Raw genomic sequence first — 21292 nt, 5'->3', positions numbered from 1 at the left:
AGACCGCGGGGGGGGGGGGGGGCGGGGAGACGTTCACTGTACGTGCATTTGTCCCGGCCCTCCTGGCTGCTGGAGGAAGGCCTGTCATTTGTAAGAAGATAGGAGCTGAAATTCTGCACTCTTCCCACGCAGCCCTAAGCTGCGGTGGACAGCCTATGCAGCAGGGCCACACGAGCACTCCTGCCCGTGCTTGCAGGCCCCAAGTGGATGGAAGGCGAAGGCACCCCGAGGGCCGCCCTCTCAGACACCCACTCACCGTGTGAACGCAGGGCCACAGCAGTGGCTGTCACAGTCTGATGCTAGCTAGCTGACAAACCCTCTTGTGTCCTCTGGGTTCCCTACTTCCAGTTTAATTCAATAAACTGCAATTCCTTCTACATTAAAAGCAATCTCAAAAATGGTTGAAATAACGGAGAAGGGATTTGCCCTAATCTCGTTTATGCTGTGCTGGCATCAACACTCAGGTGGTCTGGGTACAGTCACCATGTGCCCATCCTGGACAAGATGGACAGAGGGTGGGATGCTGCTACGTTCACTGGGTCAACCGTCTAGGAGCTTCAGGTGACAGTGGGTGGCAGAACTGGCGAGGTGGACTCAACACGTTACAGCAGGTGAAAGGGACACCCAGAGTGACTGTAAATCTTACAGAGCCAGGGAGGGGCATTTCAAAAACAGTCATCGTAAGCTTCATTCCTCACTGAGCTACACAGTGGAACCCGTTTTCTGCCAGAACAAAAGGAACCCAGAGGGAGACAGCCTCAGACTCCCCCTCAGCAACATCCCAAGTGATGAGATGCAGTGGCCACCAACACAGGCAGACTGAGACACGCAGCTCTGCTTAATGACGTAAGACTCGCTGTGCTTCAGGGTAATAATGTGAGTAATCTGCAAAACCTCTACACATTTTAGAGCTTGCAAAAAAACCCTAAATTTTAGGTTTGTTTATATTTGCAAGGATAAAATTGTAAATCTTAGGTAATATAAAAATCTCTACAGCGGGCTTTGAAAACTGCAAGGAATTTTGAATTTAAATACTGAGGAGGTTTTCTCTGTATTTAAAATGTAAATTACTATGTATTAAATTCAGCTTTATGCATGAAAACTGGACACCTGTACTATACACCCAAAAAGTAAAGCATTCATTTTATTTCCTTGATCACCCAAAAGGGTCTTACACATACAACCCAAATCACAGAAAATATCAAAATGCTCTTTCTTTGTGAGAGGGGTGCACATGCATGAAACCTTTATAAGAGCCTTTTTCAGAGTAAATTATAAAAACAGGGTCTTGAACAGATGAATGAACTGACAGAAAACAAAGTGGCATGGAGCAGAGATAGACCGGCACTGAGCTTGGACATTCTCTGTCTCCACTTCACACAGCAATAGAATTAGAATGTCAGTGCGTTTATCTGTGGTCAGCCCTTCACCAGAAGCACGATGCCAAGACAATACCATCGTGAGCAGCCCGCGGCCGCCAGCCTCTTACCTGGTCCCTGGTCCCTCCAGTGCTGTCCTTGGCCTGCCCGGCTGTACCCGGAACTTGTCCTGTGGGAGCCAGATCCCTGCCTCCCCCACCTGCCTGTGGGGACACGTGATCAGCACGTTAGGAGGCTACCACATGCCTAACCCAAATGACACATTATGTCTAAGAGGGTAGCAAGGCAGCACCAGGTCTGCAGTTCTCAAACTTCCAGTTTCCTTAAATCATAGGGAAAGCCCACGAAAAATGTGGACTGAGGGGCCACAGCTGGGGTGGGGGGGTAGATGTCTGAATTTAAACACAATCCCCAGGAGACCCCGTGCAGGTGACAGACGAACAGCCTGGCAGACACTGGGCCAGAGCAGGGCCCTCGGCAGTCAGTTCTGACTGACCCTGCCTCCCGGGGGCACAGGCCCAACTCTGCAGGCCACCAGCGCTCGGGCTCTGGGTGAGTAGGAGTCCCGGGACTCTGAGAGCCAGACCAAGGTGTGCCCTCCTCCCAATTCTCCACACACTTAACCACCCTGAAGTTCCCTCTCCAAAATTCCTAAGCTGACACCTTCTACCACTTGTCTCGACTAGAATTTAACATGAGAAAGTCTGCCAGCTGAAAGCAGCCCGCATTCTGCCACCTGCAGCTTTCAGCCTCCGGCCACCGCTCAGGAACCCATGGCACTGAGCATGCAGGACAGGCTACCAACCATTTTGTGGACAGGCAACAGAGGCAGAACACTGCACATCTATTTTGCAAATAAGCTCTGGCTTTGGGGTCTCAAATCCTGCCTATCCTCAGTTGGCAGGAGAAAGTCAAAGGGCAGACAGAAGGGCAGGACAAGGCGGGAGTCTGTGACTCCTGGGAAATGGGGAGGAAGCCCCTCTCCTACCCCCAGACTCTCCTTGGGGCAGGCCCCACACACAGCACCTGACAGTGACCTCACGACGTAAAGCCTCTCCGGAAGAGACCTGCGCGGCCAATGCCCAGCAGAGCCCCTGAAGACAGTCTGGGGGGTAGGAATCGGGGAGAGTTCTCTAAGCCGCCAAGGAAGGAGACGGAGCTGCTGGAGTGGCTGGCACAGACCCTAACCCAAGGAGGACGTGAAATGATTAATTCCTCAGAAGCTCATCCATAGACAGCCAACTTCACTAACAAAGAATCATCCGGTCAACAAGATAAACTGTTTCTCATCTATCACATTAGTTAGAACACCACACTGGTAAACGCGGCCAAGGGCGCCGTGAAGCTGTAAACAGATGAAGGTTTTTAGAAAACAAGTTGGCAAGATTTACCTAAATTTGACTGCATGTTGACCTATAACTCGTAAACTATGGTGCTCTATTTTAAGGAAATAACGTATATAAAATGAAAAGAAATGGAAGCCACTTCAGAGCTGGAGTGCTAAGCACAGGGGCACCGCTGTCACAGGGGAGTCTGGACAAGCAGAGCGCACGACCGCACAGCAGACTATCACGATGAGATAAAAGCACAGGAAAAACTGCAAAAACGCGTTACCCGTCAACATTTGTTCTCCTGACAGAATAAAGGTTATTTATATGTCCTTTTAACTGTTTCCTTTATAAGCTAAGTGTTATTATGAGAAGAAAGAGAGCTCCGGTCACTCAAACCAGCGCCATGCCGGCAGCGTCTGGCTGCAGGGAGCTCTGGAGAGGAGGTACGAGCCCACAGGGGAGCTCTCCGTCACGGGACGAGCAGGTGCGCCCTCTGGGAGACACCTTTCTCAAGGGGCCAGAACTGGAACTGTTAGGTAGCACCCAGCGTGTTACGTTTGTGTTTTCTCCCAATCTCGCCAGCCGGCTGCCGGCACCCTGCACCGTAAGGCCCGCCCTGGCGGAGATGGGGCCCGCGATGCCCACCTGGCTGGTGTGAGCGCCAGTGCTGCTTGCTGACGATGCGTCTGTTCTCCTTCACGCACGCCTTGCACACGACTGACTTCAGCGTGTGGAACTTGGTCAGCCGGGACCTCTGCAAACAGAGCAGACAGCGTGAGCAGTGTCAGGCCTGTGCATGCACTCAGGAGACACAACAGTGACCACGGTGTCCAAGGACACTGTTTGAGCATTTCCTTCAACACTGAAACTTAACAAGAGGTTCTCAGAAAACTGACATCCTTCCGAGTCCCTAGGGAGGTAACACCAGAGCCACATCCTTTCTGCTCTTCTGTAGGTTAAAGAGTCACTTCCAAAAGGTCTCTGAGTTCTGTGGTGACATCTGGGCCACGACCACACAGTCCATCCAAACAAACCTGGGCTGGTCATCTGGGTCCTCAGTCTCTCGAGCGGTGACACCTCAGGAGAAGCAGCAGCAGGGCGAGGGGCGGACCTGCCCCTCCGGGCCACTTCATTTACTGCTGACACACGGCCCCATCTGCCCGAACCTGAGGTCGCCCTGTGCGTGGCCGTAACATCAGACCCAGGACCACAACTGGGGGTTTGCAGACGGTGGCTGCCGTCTGCTCTGCTCTGACCCTTCATACTTCCATACACGGTGACAAGCCCGATCTGAGCAACACCCCCCCTTGTTACCCTGCTGCTGCCTGCACACGATACTGGCTGCTTCTAAATCCCAAAGGACGCCCTGGGTTTTTGTTTGGGTGAGGCACAGGGATGGCAGCATCTCTCCAAGTGTTTTCTATTTGATGCGAAGCTCAGCATGCTTTATCCTCACGGATGGTGACTGCTCCGTGGACCACAGGCTCTCGTGCATGCCTGCAGCTACTGTAACATTCTTGGCGGGGGCCTTCCTTGGAACCCTCCGAGGAATCAGGGAGCACTCATACACATGAAGCTGGACAATGCAGAGCCAACATCCCCAACTAAACCAGCAGTCTTCAGGGGATATTTTCATAAACACACGGTCATTATTCCTATTGAATCAGTCTGATGTCTGCAAAGGCACCTCTGGGGAAACACTCCTTCTTGATTCAAGAAGCGTAAGGGAGAGCAAGCTATAGGGGGCTCTGCTGGACTGTGAGGGGCGCTCCCGGCCGTCCCCCAGCAGGAGTTTGGGGACTCAAGCCCTATGGCGGTATTTTGGGAGAAGCTATGAGAGATGCTAACGCTGAAGCCTTAGGCCTCCCAACTCGTGTTTCTGCCATTCTGGAATAATGCAACCCTCTTTCAGAAGAGCAGTAATTTCAACCACGTAATCGACGGTCAGCGTTTAAACTGTAAAATTTCAAAGCCTGGGAACATGTGTCTCCCATGTTTGCTCTTCCCAGGAAAGTGACCACTGGGACAGACAGAACTGATATCTGGCCCAGGACTCTGAGCTTAAGGATGCATTTGAGCACCTGACCTCAAACCTCTTGTTTCTGAACGCGAAAACACCATGACCTCACATTTTGTTCCACGAGGGCCTCCACGGAATACCCCTTCTCCGCCTGCAGGTACTTCTGATGAAAGAGCTTTCCGTCAAATATGTTCCAGGGCATGAAGTCACTCATCCTCCAGGGGAAGCCGCACGCGCTGTTGACCAAGACCAGAGTGGTGAGGCCGCGGACCAGGAGGGAGCCAAGCTGCACGGCTCGGGGGTCGATGTAGTCAAGCTGTGGGTCGCAGACAGAGAATGGAAAGGAGTCATGCACGTGGGGAAGCAGACACCCTGTACCTCAGCGCTGCCCGGCAGCCAACAGGTGCTGTGCCCACCAGCCCCCCAGGGAGCCCCGCTGATCACAGGAACGTGAGGGGGAGCTGCATCACGAGTGTGCACGCTCACGCGCATACCCACTGGGCGCACCCCAGACGTTTGCCCAGGCCTGTGTACAACTCAGAACTGCCCCTTGACATGTCAAAGCTGCAGTCCACCAGGAAAAGCAAAGGAGGAGAAGCCAAGAGAGTACTGTTTGAGGTACTCGATAAGCTCACCATATTCTTAAAAGGCACACTCAGTTTTTCTAATTAAGTATTAATTATCTCACAGGCCTGATGAGTGGATAACTTTTTACAAATTAAGTCATACGAATACAAAATATTTCTTTTTGTTGTCAAACCTACCCTGACGTCACATATTCTCACTGTGCTGGGACAGAGAAGCCGCTACAGACAGGCTCTTGCAGCCACGTCTGCTTCTGGGATGCGGGGCCCATGCTGACTGCACACACGTGAATAGATAACCTAGCAAGTGTCCACCGAATCTCTCGGTGTCTGGTTGACCAAGGCTGCTCAAATTAAACGGTGGCTATTTTAAATGTCACTGCATATCCTATATAGTTTACAAAACCAAACTAAGCCACGAAAGAAGTCACAGACGTTTTATCCTCTTGATAAGGGTTCACTTCACTGATTAAAATAGAACTGATCACCATTTTAAGAGTTATTATGAACTGCAATTACCCCAGAGTTAATCTAAGGTTTTTTTTTTTTTTTTTTTTAATATTTTATTTGTTTATTCGACAGAGAAAGACAGCCAGCGAGAGAGGGAACACAAGCAGGGGGAGTGGGAGAGGAAGAAGCAGGCTCATAGCGGAAGAGCCTGATGTGGGACTCGATCCCATAATGCCGGGATCACGCCCTGAGCCGAAGGCAGACGATTAACCGCTGTGCCACCCAGGCGCCCCTAAGGTTTTTTTTTTTAAGACTTTATTTGTCAGAGAGGGAGAGAGGGAGAGAGAGAGAGGGAGCACAGGCAGGGAGAGCAGCAGAGGCAGAGGGAGAAGCAGGCTCCCCTCTGAGCAAGGAGCCCGATGCAGAACTCGATCCCAGGACCCCGGGATCATGACCTGAGCTGCAGGAAGATGCTTCACCGACCGAGCTACCCAGGCGCCCCAATCTAAGGTTTAATGAAAGCATGTCTTGTCAGCACAACTTTTTATATCATCCTAAAAAGAGCAAGAACGGAACAGGTCTGTGGGGCTGAGGGGGCACTGAGTAATTACAAGTGGATGTCTTCACTGCCTCTGCTCTGCAGGCACCTCCAGGTGAGGCCTGTGCTGGCTGGCCGCTCCCCACCACGCTAGGTGCCCCCGCCCCCCGCCCCGGCCGTGCCCTGCAGCACTCTCCACCGTCCCACTGTGTGTCGAGCTCCTGCACTTCCCCATCACTGTCTGTCTACAACTGCACTGTCCAAGCCAGGAGCCAGGAGCCATACGTGATATCTGAATTTAAATGAACCAAAATCAAATACTCAGTTTCTCAGATGCTCTAGCCACATTTCAAGGGCTCAGGGTCACGTGTGGCTCAGCCCTCCTGTGTGGACAACGCACCACGGGATTAACTTGACTCTAGAACGTCGCATCTTCTCTACCTCCTTCCTCCTTGCAAACTTCAAGCAGCCCTGAGCTTCCCCACCCCGGCCCCATCACCGTGGGCCCTGGCCCCAGCACTCAGACCACAGTGACTACTCAGCATCAGACTAGCCTGTGGGAAAGGTGCCCTGATACAGATGTTATGTATTTTCTCCGCATACTGGGGGCACTTCTCTAATTTGGTAGATTTTTCTGTAACGGAATCAATTCTTTTTTTTAAAGATTTTATTTATTTATTTGACAGAGACAGCCAGCGAGAGAGGGAACACAAGCAGGGGGAGTGGGAGAGGAAGAAGCAGGCTCCCAGCGGAGGAGCCTGATGTGGGGCTCCATCCCGAGCACCAGGATCACGCCCTGAGCCGAAGGCAGACGCCCAACGACTGCGCCACCCAGGCGCCCCGGGAATCAATTCTTGTTCACATCTTGTGTTCATCCCTTCTATACCCGTTTGTTTTAAAGTAAATTACAAGCGAGGAGTACCACCCCCAAAGCATGGATCCCATGTGTCCCACGTAAGCTTCCACAAGCCGTGCAACCAACACTTACGCCACAGAGCGCATGGTGCTGGCATCACAGAAGCCCCTGCTGGCCTCCCTGCCACCCTCACCGCCCTGGAAAGGAAGCACTAACCAAACTCTCAAGCTGTAACAAACGGTTTCACATGCCTGTGAATGTACAAGAACGATCAGGCAGTGTATGTACTGCTGTCTCTGTCTTCTTCCGGGGACGCTCCTCGTGAAGCTCTTCACACCGTGAGCAGAGGGCTGTCCCCACTGTCCTAGCGCACGCCACCACACATGGACTTCCCACAGGGAATGCTTGGATCCTATGCATGACTAGGGCTTACGGACACCTAAAACGGGGAGTCTTCTTCAAGTTAGGTTCTTTCAGAAATTTTGTGCCTGTCAATGTAGAGGTCTTGTACAGCTTGTTTTTTGCTATTTCATTTTCTTTTGATTTTAGTGTAAACATAAAAAAATTGGGGGTTATTTTTTACTTGCTATTGTTTTACAGAATACATTTAGGTTGTGTATGCTGACTTTGTATCTAGCCCCTGTTAAGTTTGGTTACTAATTCTAAGGGCTGCTGTGTAGATATGATTTTCCATTTATACAATCATGCCATCTGTCAATGGTAGTAAGTTTTACTTCTTCTAAACCCTACACCTTATATTTCTTTCCTCGGACTGCTCTTCTTGCTAAGGCTCCCCGTTTAAAGAAGGTACCCCTGACTCACTCCCACTAGAGAGGAAAGTCTTTCAATATTTCACCATTAATATGATTTCTGCTGATTTTACTCTTTCCTACATTAAGGAAGTTGCCCTCTAGTCTGAGTTTACTGAGAGTTTTTATTATGAACAAGCTCTCAGCGTTTCTCCTTTTCAAACATATTCATTTAATGCTATAAATTTCCTTCTAAGAACAGCTTTTGGCTTCATCTGCTAATTTCAATATGACTATTTTCACTGTCATTCAAATTTGTCATTCAAATTATTTTATAATGTCTATTGTGATTTCTATTTGCAACCATGAGTTAGAAATATACTATTTAAATTCAAGTGATTGGGAGTTTTAATTTTTGTGTTATTGTTGGCTTCCAGATCATGTCTACCGTGGTCAGAAAGCAGACAGACGGCCTCAGTGGTCTCGCGCTGGCTGGGCCACCAGGACTGTCACGCGGTCTGTGTCAGCCACCCCTGTGCGCACTGTCCTGTGACTCTGGGAGTGGCATCTACACGCACACGAGGTCATGTGTTCGCTGTGCTCGCAGACTCTGACCCTTAGTGATTTTCCCTCTGCTCCATGCTCTGCAGAGGGACGGCTTAAAGCAGCACTCAATAAACTTTTTCTTCAAGGGCCAAGACGGTTAAGACACCAGGCTTCGCCAGCCCTGTACAGTCTCTATTGAATGTTGTTCTTTTTAGGAAATAACACTTTAAAACTGTAAAAACCATTCTTAGCTTGCAGGATGGTACAAAAACAGGCTGTGGGCTGGATCTGGCCTACAGGGCCATCGTTTGCTGAGCTCTGTTGCCACTGTAGTGTTTCTCTTTGCCGTCCTGGCAATCCTCATTTCAAATATTTCTGAAGCTGCCCATGCTAACTACCCAGTTAGAGAGTCAAGACACGCTCTTGACCATCATCTCTCTAGTAAAGAGTCCACTTAAAGTCCACTTTTTCTTATCTAGTCACAGCAATTCCTTAGGGTGAGTGCACAGCTCACCTCTGTCCTCCTCTTCAGATGTCCTGGTGTCCCTCCCTTCTGGGTGTGTGTCTGGTAGGCAGCACAGGGTTGGTTTGGGATTTTTATTTTGCAGTGATGCTGCAGAGGCTGTACGGAAGGTCCCATGACGCACCCTCACCCCCAGTGCTAAGACCCTACGTTCCACAGTGCGGCATCAAGACCAGGAGACAAGCCCTTCCACATGCACGGATGTGTGTGATGTCACACACACCATCTGCATCACCACCACCACCACCATCAGATACAGGGCCTCCCTCATGCAGAGCCTGAGTGGTACCCTGCCCCGCCCCACCCTCCATCTCTCCAAACGTGGCATTCTGAGAGTGTGGCCATGTGGGGACTGGCTTCCTCACTCAGCACAACCCTCCGAGATCAGCTCATGCTTTTGTGTGTGTCGGGCCGGCCGTGAGTGACTGCACAGTGCAGACGGGCCAGCTGGTTTGAGTGTTTGTCTAGTTAAAGACGTTGTTCTTGTTCCCAGCTCTTGCTGTCACACGTGCAGCTGCTGGGAATGCTCACGTCCAGGTCTGCTGTGAGCAGAAGTCTTCATTTCTGTGGGACAAAGGGCTAGGAGGGGGACTGTTGAGACATGCAGTGTAAGTGCATGCTTAGTTTTTAGGGAGCTGACGCACCTTCCAAAAGGAGTCCCACTGCTGCTTAGGAGACTGGTGTGCAAGGACCCCATTCTCCTCGCGGGGGCTTGCCAATGTTTTGGCTGTTCTGATACATGCAACGCAGCCCCTCGCTGAAGCTTTAACGAACGCGGAACAACTTTCCACGTGCTTGTTTGCCAGGCAGACATCTTTTTCAGTAAAATGTCTGTTTGTGTCTTTTGCCCACTTTCTAAGTGGACTGTTTGGTTTTTATTACTGAGTTTTGAGACTCCTTATATTTTCTACTTAGAAGACCTCTGTCAGACATGTGTTGGTAAATATATTCTCCCATTCAGTAGCTTGTCGTTTCCTCATTTTTACAGACCAAATATTTTTTTAAAAATTTTTTATTATGTTATATTAGTCACCATACAGTACATCCCCGGTTTCTGATGTAAAGTTTGATGATTCATTGTTTGCGTATAACACCCAGTGCTCCATGCAACACGTGCCCTCCTTACTACCCATCACCGGCCTATCCCGTTCCCCCACCCCCCTCCCCTCTGAAGCCCTCGGTTCGTTTCTCAGAGTCCATAGTCTCTCGTGGTTCATTCCCCCTTCTAAATGTTTTTAATTTTGATGAAGTCCAGCTTATTGATTTTTTTCTTTTATGGATCATGCTTTTGATGTGAAGCCCAAGAACTCTTTACCGAGCCCTAGATTCCAAAGTTTTCTATTTTTACCCAAAAGTTCTAGAGTGGTACCTCTTGCATTTAGCTTGGTGATCTACTTGAGTTACTCTTTTGCATGAATGGTGAGGTTAAGGTCACGACCCCTTTTTTTGTCTGTGGTTGTGTAACTGCTCCAGCACAGCCTGTCCACGAGAGTTCTGCACTTCGCCAAAATTGGGCGGCAATACCTGTGTGGTTCCGCTTCTAGTTCTCTGCTCGGTTCCACTGACCCATGCGTCCAATCCTTGGCCAACCCACAGTCTTGGTTCGTGTAGTTACCCAACAAGCTATATTATCAGCCATATTAACAAGCTATACTCCTCCCATGTTAGTCTTCCTTTTCAGAACTGTTCTGGCCGTATTTTAGTTCTTTTACTCTTCCATATAAACTTTAGAACAACCTTGTCCTATCGATAACAACAAAAAACCCTTGCTGGGATTTTGCTAGGAATTGTCCATCAGTTTGGAGAGCAGGGACCTCTCTCCACTGTGCAAAGACTTATAGCCCGTGAGCATGGTGTGTCTGTCTCTCCATGAACTCAAGCTTAAGCTGACTTCTTTCACCAGCATTTTGTAATTCTTGGGGCACAGATACTATACATGTCTGTTAGGGTTACACCTTGGTAATTCTTTGTGGAACCATGTAAGTGGTGGTATATCTTTTAAATTTTAGTATAGAGAGATGCAACGGTGGTCTTTTTGTTTGTTTTTATGTCCGTCTCCAGCCTGAGCTCTTGCTGAACTCTCACTAGCTTTAGGAGTTTTTTGATGGATTCCTTGGGATTCTCTGTGTAGAGAATCATGTCATCTGCAAATTGGGACTGTCTTTCTGTCCCTCGGTGATCTGCATGCCTTTTAGTTCCTTTCCCTGCCTCAGTGCACAGGTCACACCTGCCTGCTCCGTGCTCTTGAGAGGGGTGGTGTGAGCAGACATCCTGGCCTTCGTCCCCACCTCAGGGGGAGGCACGCGGCCCTTCACTGGTGTGCATGATGTCAGCTGCCAGGGATCTCGTAGATATTCTTTATCAAGCTGAAGAAGGCCCCTTCTCTTCCTATTCTCTGAGTTTTTATCACGAATGCGTACTGAATGTTGTGAAATGTTTTTTTCTGAATACTTGATATGATCATGTGATTTTTCCTCATTAGCCTATGACAGAATTACAGAGACAGGCTTTTGAATTCTGAACTAGCCATGCGTCCCGGCAGTAAACAATCCCACTTGGTCATGGTGTATACTTCTTTTTACACCCTGCTTCGTTTGATCTGCTAACATTTTGTTAAGGGTTTCTGTATCTATGTTTATGAGGGACACTGGCCTGACATGTTCTTTTTCTTGTAATTCATTTATCTGGTTTTGGTATCAGGGTAATACTGGTCTCGTTGGGAAGTAGTCCATCTTCTTACATTTGCTGGAAGATAGTGTGTAGAACTGACATTAATTCTCTGGATGCTGATAAATGATTGAGTGAAACCAACTGGGTTACAGGTGTATTTTGGAGAGTTTTAAAAACTATGAATGCAATTTCCTTAACGGTTATCTGGCTGTCTACAATCTGTTAGATGATGGGTGGACTGCAGTCATTTGTGCCTTGGGGGATCTACTCTACTACATCTAAGCTGCTGGATTTGTGTGTGTACAGAGTTGCCTGGAGCATTCCCTTCACCCTTGTGCTCTTGGCGGGGTCTGTGGCAACACCCTGTCTACTCCTGACTGCGGCCAATTATGTTTTTTCCTTTCTTATCAGGCAAATACTCTGTAGCAAAAGTGGTTCCCAATTCTTGGCTGACCTTCACGGACTTCTGGTTTTCTATAATCTTCACTCAATAATTCTTTATGACCTTTTTAGTTATCTGATACTTCCAGATTTTTTTAATATATTTTTTAGGTTTTCTATTTGTCCTCAACAGGAAAATCCATCTGGACTACCTCAGTCTCCCACTCCTGAGGGCAGCCCCAGCACACTTTGTCTCTTCAGCCAGGGGTCTCAACATTTTCATATCATAAATATTTTTGGCAGTCTGGTGAAACCTATGGATTCTTTCTCAGAATACCATTAAATACATACAATAAAATAACAGGCTTATAAAAGAATTAATTATAATGAAGTATAGTTTTTAAAAATAACACAAATTTATGATATAGGAATTTACTCACTTCTTTGTGTATCTTTAAATAATAAGAGAGAGTAGTGGGTGTAATAACTAATCTGGAGACGAGGATGACAGGAAAGGACACACACGGACTTCTCCACTAGAAGGTGACATCGGATCCTCTGTGATCCCTACTGGTGACACAGCCACAGCTGCTGCTATTATTACTAGGATTTGTGGACTCTCTCATAAAGGAAAGAATGAATTTCAGTTAGAAGTTGGTGAAAATAAAGATGTATTTTTTTTTTCCTGTTCCAGTTCATACGCTCTTATTTCAAGAAGCCTTAAAATTATATCCCATGTACAACAGCAATTCTGGGTATGACAAAAATAAACACACGCGGTGGCAGGTGAGCACTTTAAATAGATGGGCCACAACCCTGCGGCCCGTGCTTGCTTTCCTTAGCCTCACGCAGTCTTTGCTGGAGGGTTTGCAAAGTGTGTTCATTGAGGATAATTCCACAAACAGACATCGGCATTTTTGGAACCTCTAGTACAGTTTTAATTATCAGGTACTAAAAATAAACCCTAAACCAAGAAGAACACATTAAACCAGAAATAAGGTCAGGGTCTTAAAGGGCTGGATTTGCTGATAATTTCATTTCTCAAACATAATCACTTCCCTTTGGATCCCAACTTTAGGGGTTAACTGTTCTATCCTCAAGGCTTCTCTGCTGCCCAGAAAGGGCCGTGCCCGCTCTGGTGTGGGGGTCAGGAAATACCACGTGAGCCCCTACAGACGACGCACAAGGCAGGTGGTACTGAAGGAGGGAACTTCCTTCTCCTCCCTCGGGTGTACATACCCATACCGTCACTCTGTGAACAGCCCCTGTCACTCTCTCTCCCCAAGCTCCCCAACTCTCCAGGCCCCACCGAGGGGAGGGGTATCTCACCCTCTCTGGCCTCAGTCCCCGCCCCCCACTCTTCAGAAGCTGTTCCAGGTTCAAGTCTAGCACGCATGTCGTCTTTTCTCCGGGTGGCCCCCTACGCCTGGGCGCTCTGCCCCCTGTGCACCCGTCTTCTGTTCAAGCTCTCTGCTGTCCTTCATGAGGGTGTTCTCAGGAACCCCCTAGCTGACATCCTTTTGCTACGCCTCTTTCTTCTCCCTGTGTTGATAAAACCCAATGGGCTCACGTTTCCAAATCCATCTCCAACGCCAACTCTCCCCAAGCTTCAGACCTGTCCAGACACACATTGCACATGCGCCCTCCCCAAACTGAGCTCGCTCTTTATGTCTCACCTCGGACACCCAAACCAGGAAAATGGGATCCCCACACCCGGGTCATCTACCTCAGCCTGTAAGCATTCCCTGAACCCTGCCAAGCCTGCCTCCTGAACAGGTCTCATCCTCCGTCCCACCTGCGGCAGCCCCCGCACCCCTGTGCTAGGCCCCTTGCCAGACCCACTGTCTCCACCCCATGACCTGTTTGGGCCGGCACATGTGGCCCCTGGAGGTCTGCCTGTCAATTTGCTGCCCAAGCCCCCTCCACACACAGGCAGGGGAGTCCCAGCTGTGACCAGACCCACCTCTTCAGTCTGTAAGCTGCACAACGAACCCAGCTAACTTCTTTGCTCTCTTCTGAGGCACTCCTGTCCTTACCCTATTCTCACCTAGGATCCATCAAATTCCACCCAGGGGCAAATGCCTGGAGGAGGAGGAGGGGACAGGAATGCCCTCCCATCCCAGGAGGGCTGCTGCTCACCACAGTCACACTTCCACTGAACCCACCCTTCTGGGACGACCTCCTCCCTTTCCCTGCGCCCCCAGGACAGGTCTGACAGAGTCAGTGTTCCAATTTCTACTGAATGAGTGAGTCTGCCTCTTAAATACCAGAACATGATACACAGTGTATTTACTTCTCTATCAACCGCTGCTGCCCTACAAATGGACAAGTAGAGGGTCTTTATCGGGAGAATGGGTTGACTCCACTTCCTAACACGATGCCTGTGTACAGGACAGAATCATGGCCTTCCTGTGCGCATGCTGTGTGACACAGGGCAAGCTGCAAGTGCACACACGCTGGAGGCCACGGTATGCCCCAAGCCGAGGCGCACGCTGTTAAGAACAGTGCACGCTCCTGACAGCTGTGCTGTGCCAGCTTCCATTCTGGAAGGAGACCCTGCTGTCTATATGTGTGCACGCGGTAAGCGCTCCACAGTGAGCTCTCCCTTGGCGCAATGCTGAAATAGCAAACTCCAGGCCGGGACACTGGTCACAGCAATGGCCCCACCAAGGACAGGCTCCACACTAACACCTTAACCGCAGCTCAGGAGTGGCCCAGGTACCACAGCTGCTGCAGGAAGAGCCGAAGCTGGGAGTCCCCCATCCCAGCCAAGGGACTGTGAGCCATCACGTACCTTCTGCGGGTCCCAGTGGTCTCACGTGGTGCCAGGGGATCACCGGGACTAACGAGCTGCACACACACTGCAGACGTGTAGGCCCTGCCCTCAAGGAAGTGAAGTGTAATGGAATAAAGACAGATTTGACACCAGAACATGACCTACTCATGTCCTCCAAAAGGCCTTCAAAAGCAAAGCTCTCTAACAGCTTGAAATACTAAGTCATGATGCGCCGTGAGGACAGAGGAAATGGAAGGTAGAACGGTGCTATCTGCAGTTCCTCCCGGAGACGACTCGGGCAGCAGTGCACGTCACTACGCACTGAGGGATGGCAACCAGAACGTTTGCTCTGGAAAAATACCCAACCCCAAATGACATTACAATGTGCTGAACTTAGAGCTGGGCATTTTTTAAGTGGAAACAAAGCCTCAGCTACGAACACCGTCCCCCGTGGCCCTGTCAGTGACAGTCGGGACCTGTCAGGTCCTGGTGGTGCCAGCGAGGAAATGTGTCCCACCTCGGGCAAAGTGAGTGGCTGAAACAGAGCCCCTGGGGGCCCCACCGGTTTACCCCACTTCCTCAATATATTGACTTTCTCCTTTAGGCTCAGGTGAGCTACACTGGTCATGCTGGGCCCCACCTCCCAGCTTCCAAGTAACTTACCCCTTCACTGCCCCACCCCGGAGAAGTGAACATGTAACCATGTCAAAGCAGGTGCAAGAACCAACACAAGACTCTGGCCTCAAGCCCAGTTACGTGGCCCTGGGGTCACAGGACGGGGTGACACCACCAGTGCTTTAGGGCACTTTTTGTTTAAGAAGCTGTATGGGCATTAATCCAGTTTCCTAAACACGGCTTTCTTCTCCCACCCCCAACCCCGCCTCCACCATGCGTGCTCTCTCTCTCCTCTCTGGTGTTTTTTTGGAAGGGAGGCAGGGGCAGAGGGAGACAGAGAATTCCAAGCAGACTCCACACTCAGTGTGGAGCCCAACGCAGGGCTCGAGCTCATGACCCCAAGACCACAACCTGAGACAAAATCAAGAGTCAGACACCCAACTGACTGAGCCACCCAGGCGCCCCTGCCCTTCCTGGCTCTAAATATAAGCAAGGGTAGAAAACCCCGGGAGATTAAAGGACACACGGCACACGGAGGCACAGGCAGAGGTGGTGCTCGAGCCTGAGTCCCTTGGCTAGTTCACGCGGATCTGGCACTGCCACATGCAATCCTAGCGATGGGCTCACGTCAGGAGCAACTGGCACGTCCGCGGTGCTTCCCTGTGCTTCTCCACGTCTGGGAGACAGAAAATAGTATTTCTCAGCCATGTCTGCCTTGTGAGTTTACTTTCCTAATTATAATGTACGGTTTCAGAGAACAGACCATACCATTCCTCCTCGACAAGTCTATTAAGGAAGAGGCTGAAGATGCACGGAAGACAGAGTGGAGAGACTGGGGCCTGTGGAAGCTCGACGACCAAGATCACTCCCCTGTCACTCAGTGAACACAGAAAAGAACAAGGGGAGAGCAGAGCGTGGTCACAGGCTGTAGGCCTAACATCAAGCTCTGAGGTCATCTTCCAGCAAGAGAAATCCCACGGCAGCTGTTCCTCTTCCTCAAGAAGAGGCGCTGAGGGGACACCCAGGGAGCCCCGGTCAGCATGGCCAGACGGCTGGGCCTGGCTCCAGGCTAGCAGTCATCCACAAGCATGGGTGAGTTCCATGTGGCTAACAGGTGAGGCATTACAAATAAAATTTATAAAGACAAGCAACCCATATTTTAGAAATAGTCAGGTGCTTTGGAGTAAAGACGAGGAGGAGCCGAGCCTTGCAAGATTCCTGCCCAGGTGATGGAGCGTCTGATGGGGACCAGAAACTGGAAAAACCAGGTCCAACGTTCCAAAGCTTCACAGGAAATAATGAAGAGTAAACGGCTCGACTGGTGGTGTTCCTTCGCCAAGGAATGTCCATTAACTGGGGCTTATCAGCAATTATGCAAAATGACATTTAAATGGAACAAAACTACCATTCTTGGCAAGCTGCAGCCCCTGAGCCAACCTAAACTCAGCTTAAGAGAGCGTGGCTCCAGGGCGACTGTCCGATGAGCACGTGGAATCCCACCTGGGTGGAGGACAGCACTATTAGACAGAACAACAAGAACTTGCAGGTCAGGTTTCAGAGGCTCTACGCTGAAGGTCCCGCTCACTGGTAAGGTCCCCTGGTTGTAGTGAGGCACAATCGTACAAAGTAACCCTCAAGGGCACTGCGTGGACCTTGACGGGCAGGGCTGGGATCCACTCACGCCCGGCTGTTCCTCGGCCCTCCTGAGTCGGGACAGTTGGCAGGCCCTGCAAAGTGGAGGAACAGCACAGCAGGTCTGCCTGACCCACATGGGAGCCTCCGAGAACCCAGCAGAGGTTCAACGTGCCAGGCTGCTCACTGTGTGTGGTGACACCTGTCACCGAGGCCCCTCACTGCGCATACGGCAGGGACTTTGAAAACACTTGTTGAATCTAACACAACATTGTATGTCAGTTACAGGCCAATAAATAAAAAATAAAAATAGTTGTTGAATTTACATGTAAACAAATAATGAAAAGTCAAGACCGTATGTTTCTCCTAACGCACAGGGGCAGGGATGGGAAGAACCAACACTGTGCCAGTGACAACAGCAGGGCCAACCCTTCCACGGCACCTGCCTTGAGACATCGAGCACATTCAGACCCAGTGCCTCGTTCGTGTCACATCACTGTGTGAGAGGTGCTCTTCGGACGTGGACAGACGCCTGCACAGAGGAACAAGACAGCAGGTGCTCAGTGCCCCAGCGCTCTTGTGCACAGGGTCTGGCTGCCAGCAGCACCCTGGACACATCCCTAAAATGTCCACACTAGACGCGACATGCACAAAAAGATGCTCTCCACCCAACTGAGCTGCGGTGCTATCCCAGAAGTGCGGGGGTCAGCAGGGCTGGGGGCTCGAAGCTCCAGCTGCCCTCCCGACATGCCCCTGAGGTTCAGAACTGACGATCACACACAACAAACAAGAAAAACAACTTCTCTGTGTCTTCTGAGGGCTTACAGAAAGGACCCAAGAGCAGAGAGAAGAGAAAGCACAGCCAAGTGTAAAGTCGTGAAGACCGGAAACAAGTTCAGGTACCTGAGGAAACCACGATGGGAACTGCACAGCACGTGAGCATCCTGTGGCGTGTGGCCTCCTGCTGCCGTGGGCAAGCACACCGCTCACCACTCTCCCTGCCCCATCCCCTCTCCAGTCTGAGCCACAGAGCCCACGGGGCATCCCACACCATCCTACGGCTCCAAAGATGGGCTCAGTTAAACCCCCACTGGTCTCCCCTCCTATATCATCACACATCATGGCAACACGTCCACCCAGTCAACCCACAACCACCACGAGATTATACAATTCTACTCAAAAGTGTAAAATTACAGAAAGAACCAGATTTAAAAGAATGATAAAAGACTAATCTTTGTAAGAAACACAGCGAGATAATATTTGAACTATTAGTCACAACTGCACCATTCTTCCCCTTACTGCCTGGACCTCTAGTCACCTAAGACATCCTACAATCAATACATGGGAGCAACAGAGAGTAAAATCAAGTTCCGGCTTCTGCCTTTCAAAAGTCTGGCCCCCGGGAGAGCTTTAGAGGCTCAGATTTGCCACAGGCATGAAGTGTCAGAGCAAGAGTGAGGAGACAGGACCCATAGGTCAGGAAGAGGAGGGGCACAGACTGCCCCCCGCGCCCACAGCAGTGCATGAGCTCTACCGGGCACCCATGTCCTGTGGGCCGGTACTGTGATCCAGAGTACAGACAGCAGGACAAGGACATCTCAGAGACATCCATCCCCCTCAACCCTGGGTACATTTCTGCCAACCTGAGTATGGGTTTTGAAAAACAAAGGTTAGATGGAAATTATATCCTTAGATTTGTTTCTGCTACAGAAAAATAAATTTTATTTGAACATTCTGATTCATGAAGACAAAATACTTTTTTTTTTAAAGATTTTATTTATTTGACAGAGAGAGAGAACACAAGCAGGGGGAGTGGGAGAGGAAGAACCGGGCTCCCAGCGGAGGAGCCTGATGTAGGGCTCGATCCCAGGACCCTGGGATCACACCCTGAGCCGAAGGCAGACGCTTAACGACTGAGCCACCCAGGCACCCCGAAGACAAAATACTTCTACAAGCACTCTAGCCTAAACATAAATACAGTGACTGATAAAAGTATTAAGCAAATCAAAATCTGAGTACCAACAATGCACAAAGGTTCCATAAAAGTTATAAAAAAATCCGCTAGCTGATCAAAATGGAGTCCTCACTGAGGAGTTAAGATGGTGGAGGAGTAGGGGACCCCTTTTTCAGCCAGTCCCCTGAGTCCAGGTGGATAGGTACCAGACCAGCCTGAACATTCACGGAATCAGCCTAAGACGCAGGAAGATACATCTGGATCTCTACAAATGAACATCTCTAGCGCTGAGTATTGAGGTACGAAGCGGGGAGCCGTGAAACCACGCACGGATATTGGAAGATAAAGGGAAGGGGAAGGGAGCCGCCGCATTTGGGCACCGGGAAGCGGTAGCCACCTGCACGGGGGAGCAGGTGGACTCGCGGGAGAGCAGACTGAGACCGTGAGCCGGGGGAACACGTGCGACCAGACTGAAACGGAGCTCCGGTGCGCTCACTGGAACCAGACTGAGACCGGGAGATCCGGGAGCGGCTGGTGGTGTTAGAAACACGAAGGACAGAGACACGCCGGCCCTGGAAGTGAGGGCTGGGACACCGGGTGTGGGGCACACATCCAAGGATGCTGCAGGGTTGAGCAGCACCAACAGTAACAGTGGCCAGAACATCAGTGGAGAACGGTCCACAATCCCTCTGTTCTGAGACAGAGGCTGAGATTCGGCCGCTGCTGCTCTGACTCTCAGAAGAGGCACAGCAAACCACCAGGAAAAAGCCGCCAGAGAACAAACGCCTGGAAACACAGGCTCACAGGGTGACCATCCCCATCCCCCCTCGCAGGGGACACAGAGACTCTACCCAAACAGGGTTGCCTGAGTATCGGCGCAGCAGGCCCCACCCCCAGAAGGCAGGCTGAAAAATCAAGAACCCCACATCACTAAGATCCCTATAAAACAAGGGTGCACGGCCTGGGTCCCGGTCAATAATTTGGGCTCTGGACAACCCCGCAACCTCTCCTCGTCAGAATGACGAGAAGGAAAAATCCCCCCCAGCAAAGAAAAGAAAAGGAGTCTGTGGCCTCTGCCACAGAACTAATGGATATGGATATAACCAAATTATCAGAAACGGAATTCAGAGTAACAATGGTCAAGATGATGTGTAGACTTGAAAAAAGTATTAACAAAAATGTTAATGAGAATATAGAATCTCTAAGGGCGGAAATGGAGGCGAACCTGGCAGAAATTAAAAATTCTATGAGCCAAATGCAGTCAAAACTAAAGGGTCTGACAGCCAGGGTGAATGAGGCAGAAGAACATATCAGCGAATTGGAAGATGGGTTAGTAGAAGAAAAAGCTAAAATAGAATCTGGACTCAAAAAAATCCATGCTCAGGAATATAGGTTACGGGAGATTACTGACTCAATGAAACGTTCCAATGTCAGAATCATCAGCATCCCCGAGGGGGTGGAGAAAAACAGAGGTCTAGAAGAGATATTTGAACAAGTTGTAGCTGAAAACTTCCCTAATCTAGCAAGGGAAACAAACATCCGTTTCCAAGAGGCAGAGAGGACCCCTCCCAAGCTCAACCATGACAGACCTACACCACGTCACGTCATAGTGCATTTCGCAAATTTTAGATCCAAGGATACAGTATTGAAAGCAGCCAGGGCAAAGAAATTTCTCACATACCAAGGCAAAGGTATCAGGATTACGTCAGACCTGTCTACACAGACCTGGAATGAGAGAAAGGGTTGGGGAGCCATTTTTAAAGCTCTTTCAGAGAAAAACATGCAGCCAAGGACCCTTTATCCAGCAAGGCTGTCATTCAGAATTGATGGAGAGATAAAAGACCTTCCAGAATCGCCAGTCACTGACCAATTTCGTAACCACAAAACCAGCCCTACAGGAGATATTAAGGGGGGTTCTATAAAGGTAAAAAGGCCCCAAGAGTGATACAGAACAGAAAGTCACAACCGATAGAAACAAAGACTTTACTGGCAACATGGCTTCATTAAAATCATCTCTCTCAATAATCAGTCTCAATGTAAATGGCCTAAATGCTCCCATAAAACACCACAGGGTTGCAGATGGGATAAAAAGACATGACCCACCCATTTGCTGTCTACAAGAAACTCATTTTGAACCCAAAGATACATTCAGACTGACAGTGAAGCCCATTTGCTGTCTACAAGAAACTCATTTTGAACCCAAAGATACATTCAGACTGACAGTGAAGGGATGGAGTACCATCTTGCACGCCAATGGACCTCAAAAGAAAGCTGGGGTAGCAATTCTC

The 21292-nt window shown here is 49.8% G+C and overlaps 1 protein-coding gene across 11 annotated transcripts in view; it reads right to left on the bottom strand.

Annotated features, from left to right (window-relative positions):
- The window catches only part of FAM120B (family with sequence similarity 120B), a 107697-nt gene that overhangs the window by 28538 nt on the left and 57867 nt on the right, over positions 1-21292 (bottom strand). For 7 of the 11 annotated variants that reach the window (XM_040628091.1, XM_040628083.1, XM_040628082.1 and 4 more), the window contains 3 exons: positions 4840-5046; positions 3356-3464; positions 1490-1582 (listed from right to left, as the gene is read on the bottom strand). In XM_040628091.1, the coding sequence (XP_040484025.1) occupies positions 1490-1582; positions 3356-3464; positions 4840-5046 (409 nt within the window). Of the gene's footprint in view, positions 1-1489; positions 1583-3355; positions 3465-4839; positions 5047-21292 lie in introns of those variants that run through there. The other 4 variants (XM_040628087.1, XM_040628085.1, XM_040628088.1 and 1 more) reach the window with 2 other exon arrangements.

This window comes from Ursus maritimus, unplaced genomic scaffold (assembly GCF_017311325.1).
Source record: "Ursus maritimus isolate PB19 unplaced genomic scaffold, ASM1731132v1 scaffold_13, whole genome shotgun sequence".
NCBI lineage: Eukaryota > Metazoa > Chordata > Mammalia > Carnivora > Ursidae > Ursus > Ursus maritimus.
The sequence above is the reverse complement of the archived record's forward strand: the minus strand, read 5'-3'. Positions and strand labels throughout refer to the sequence as shown.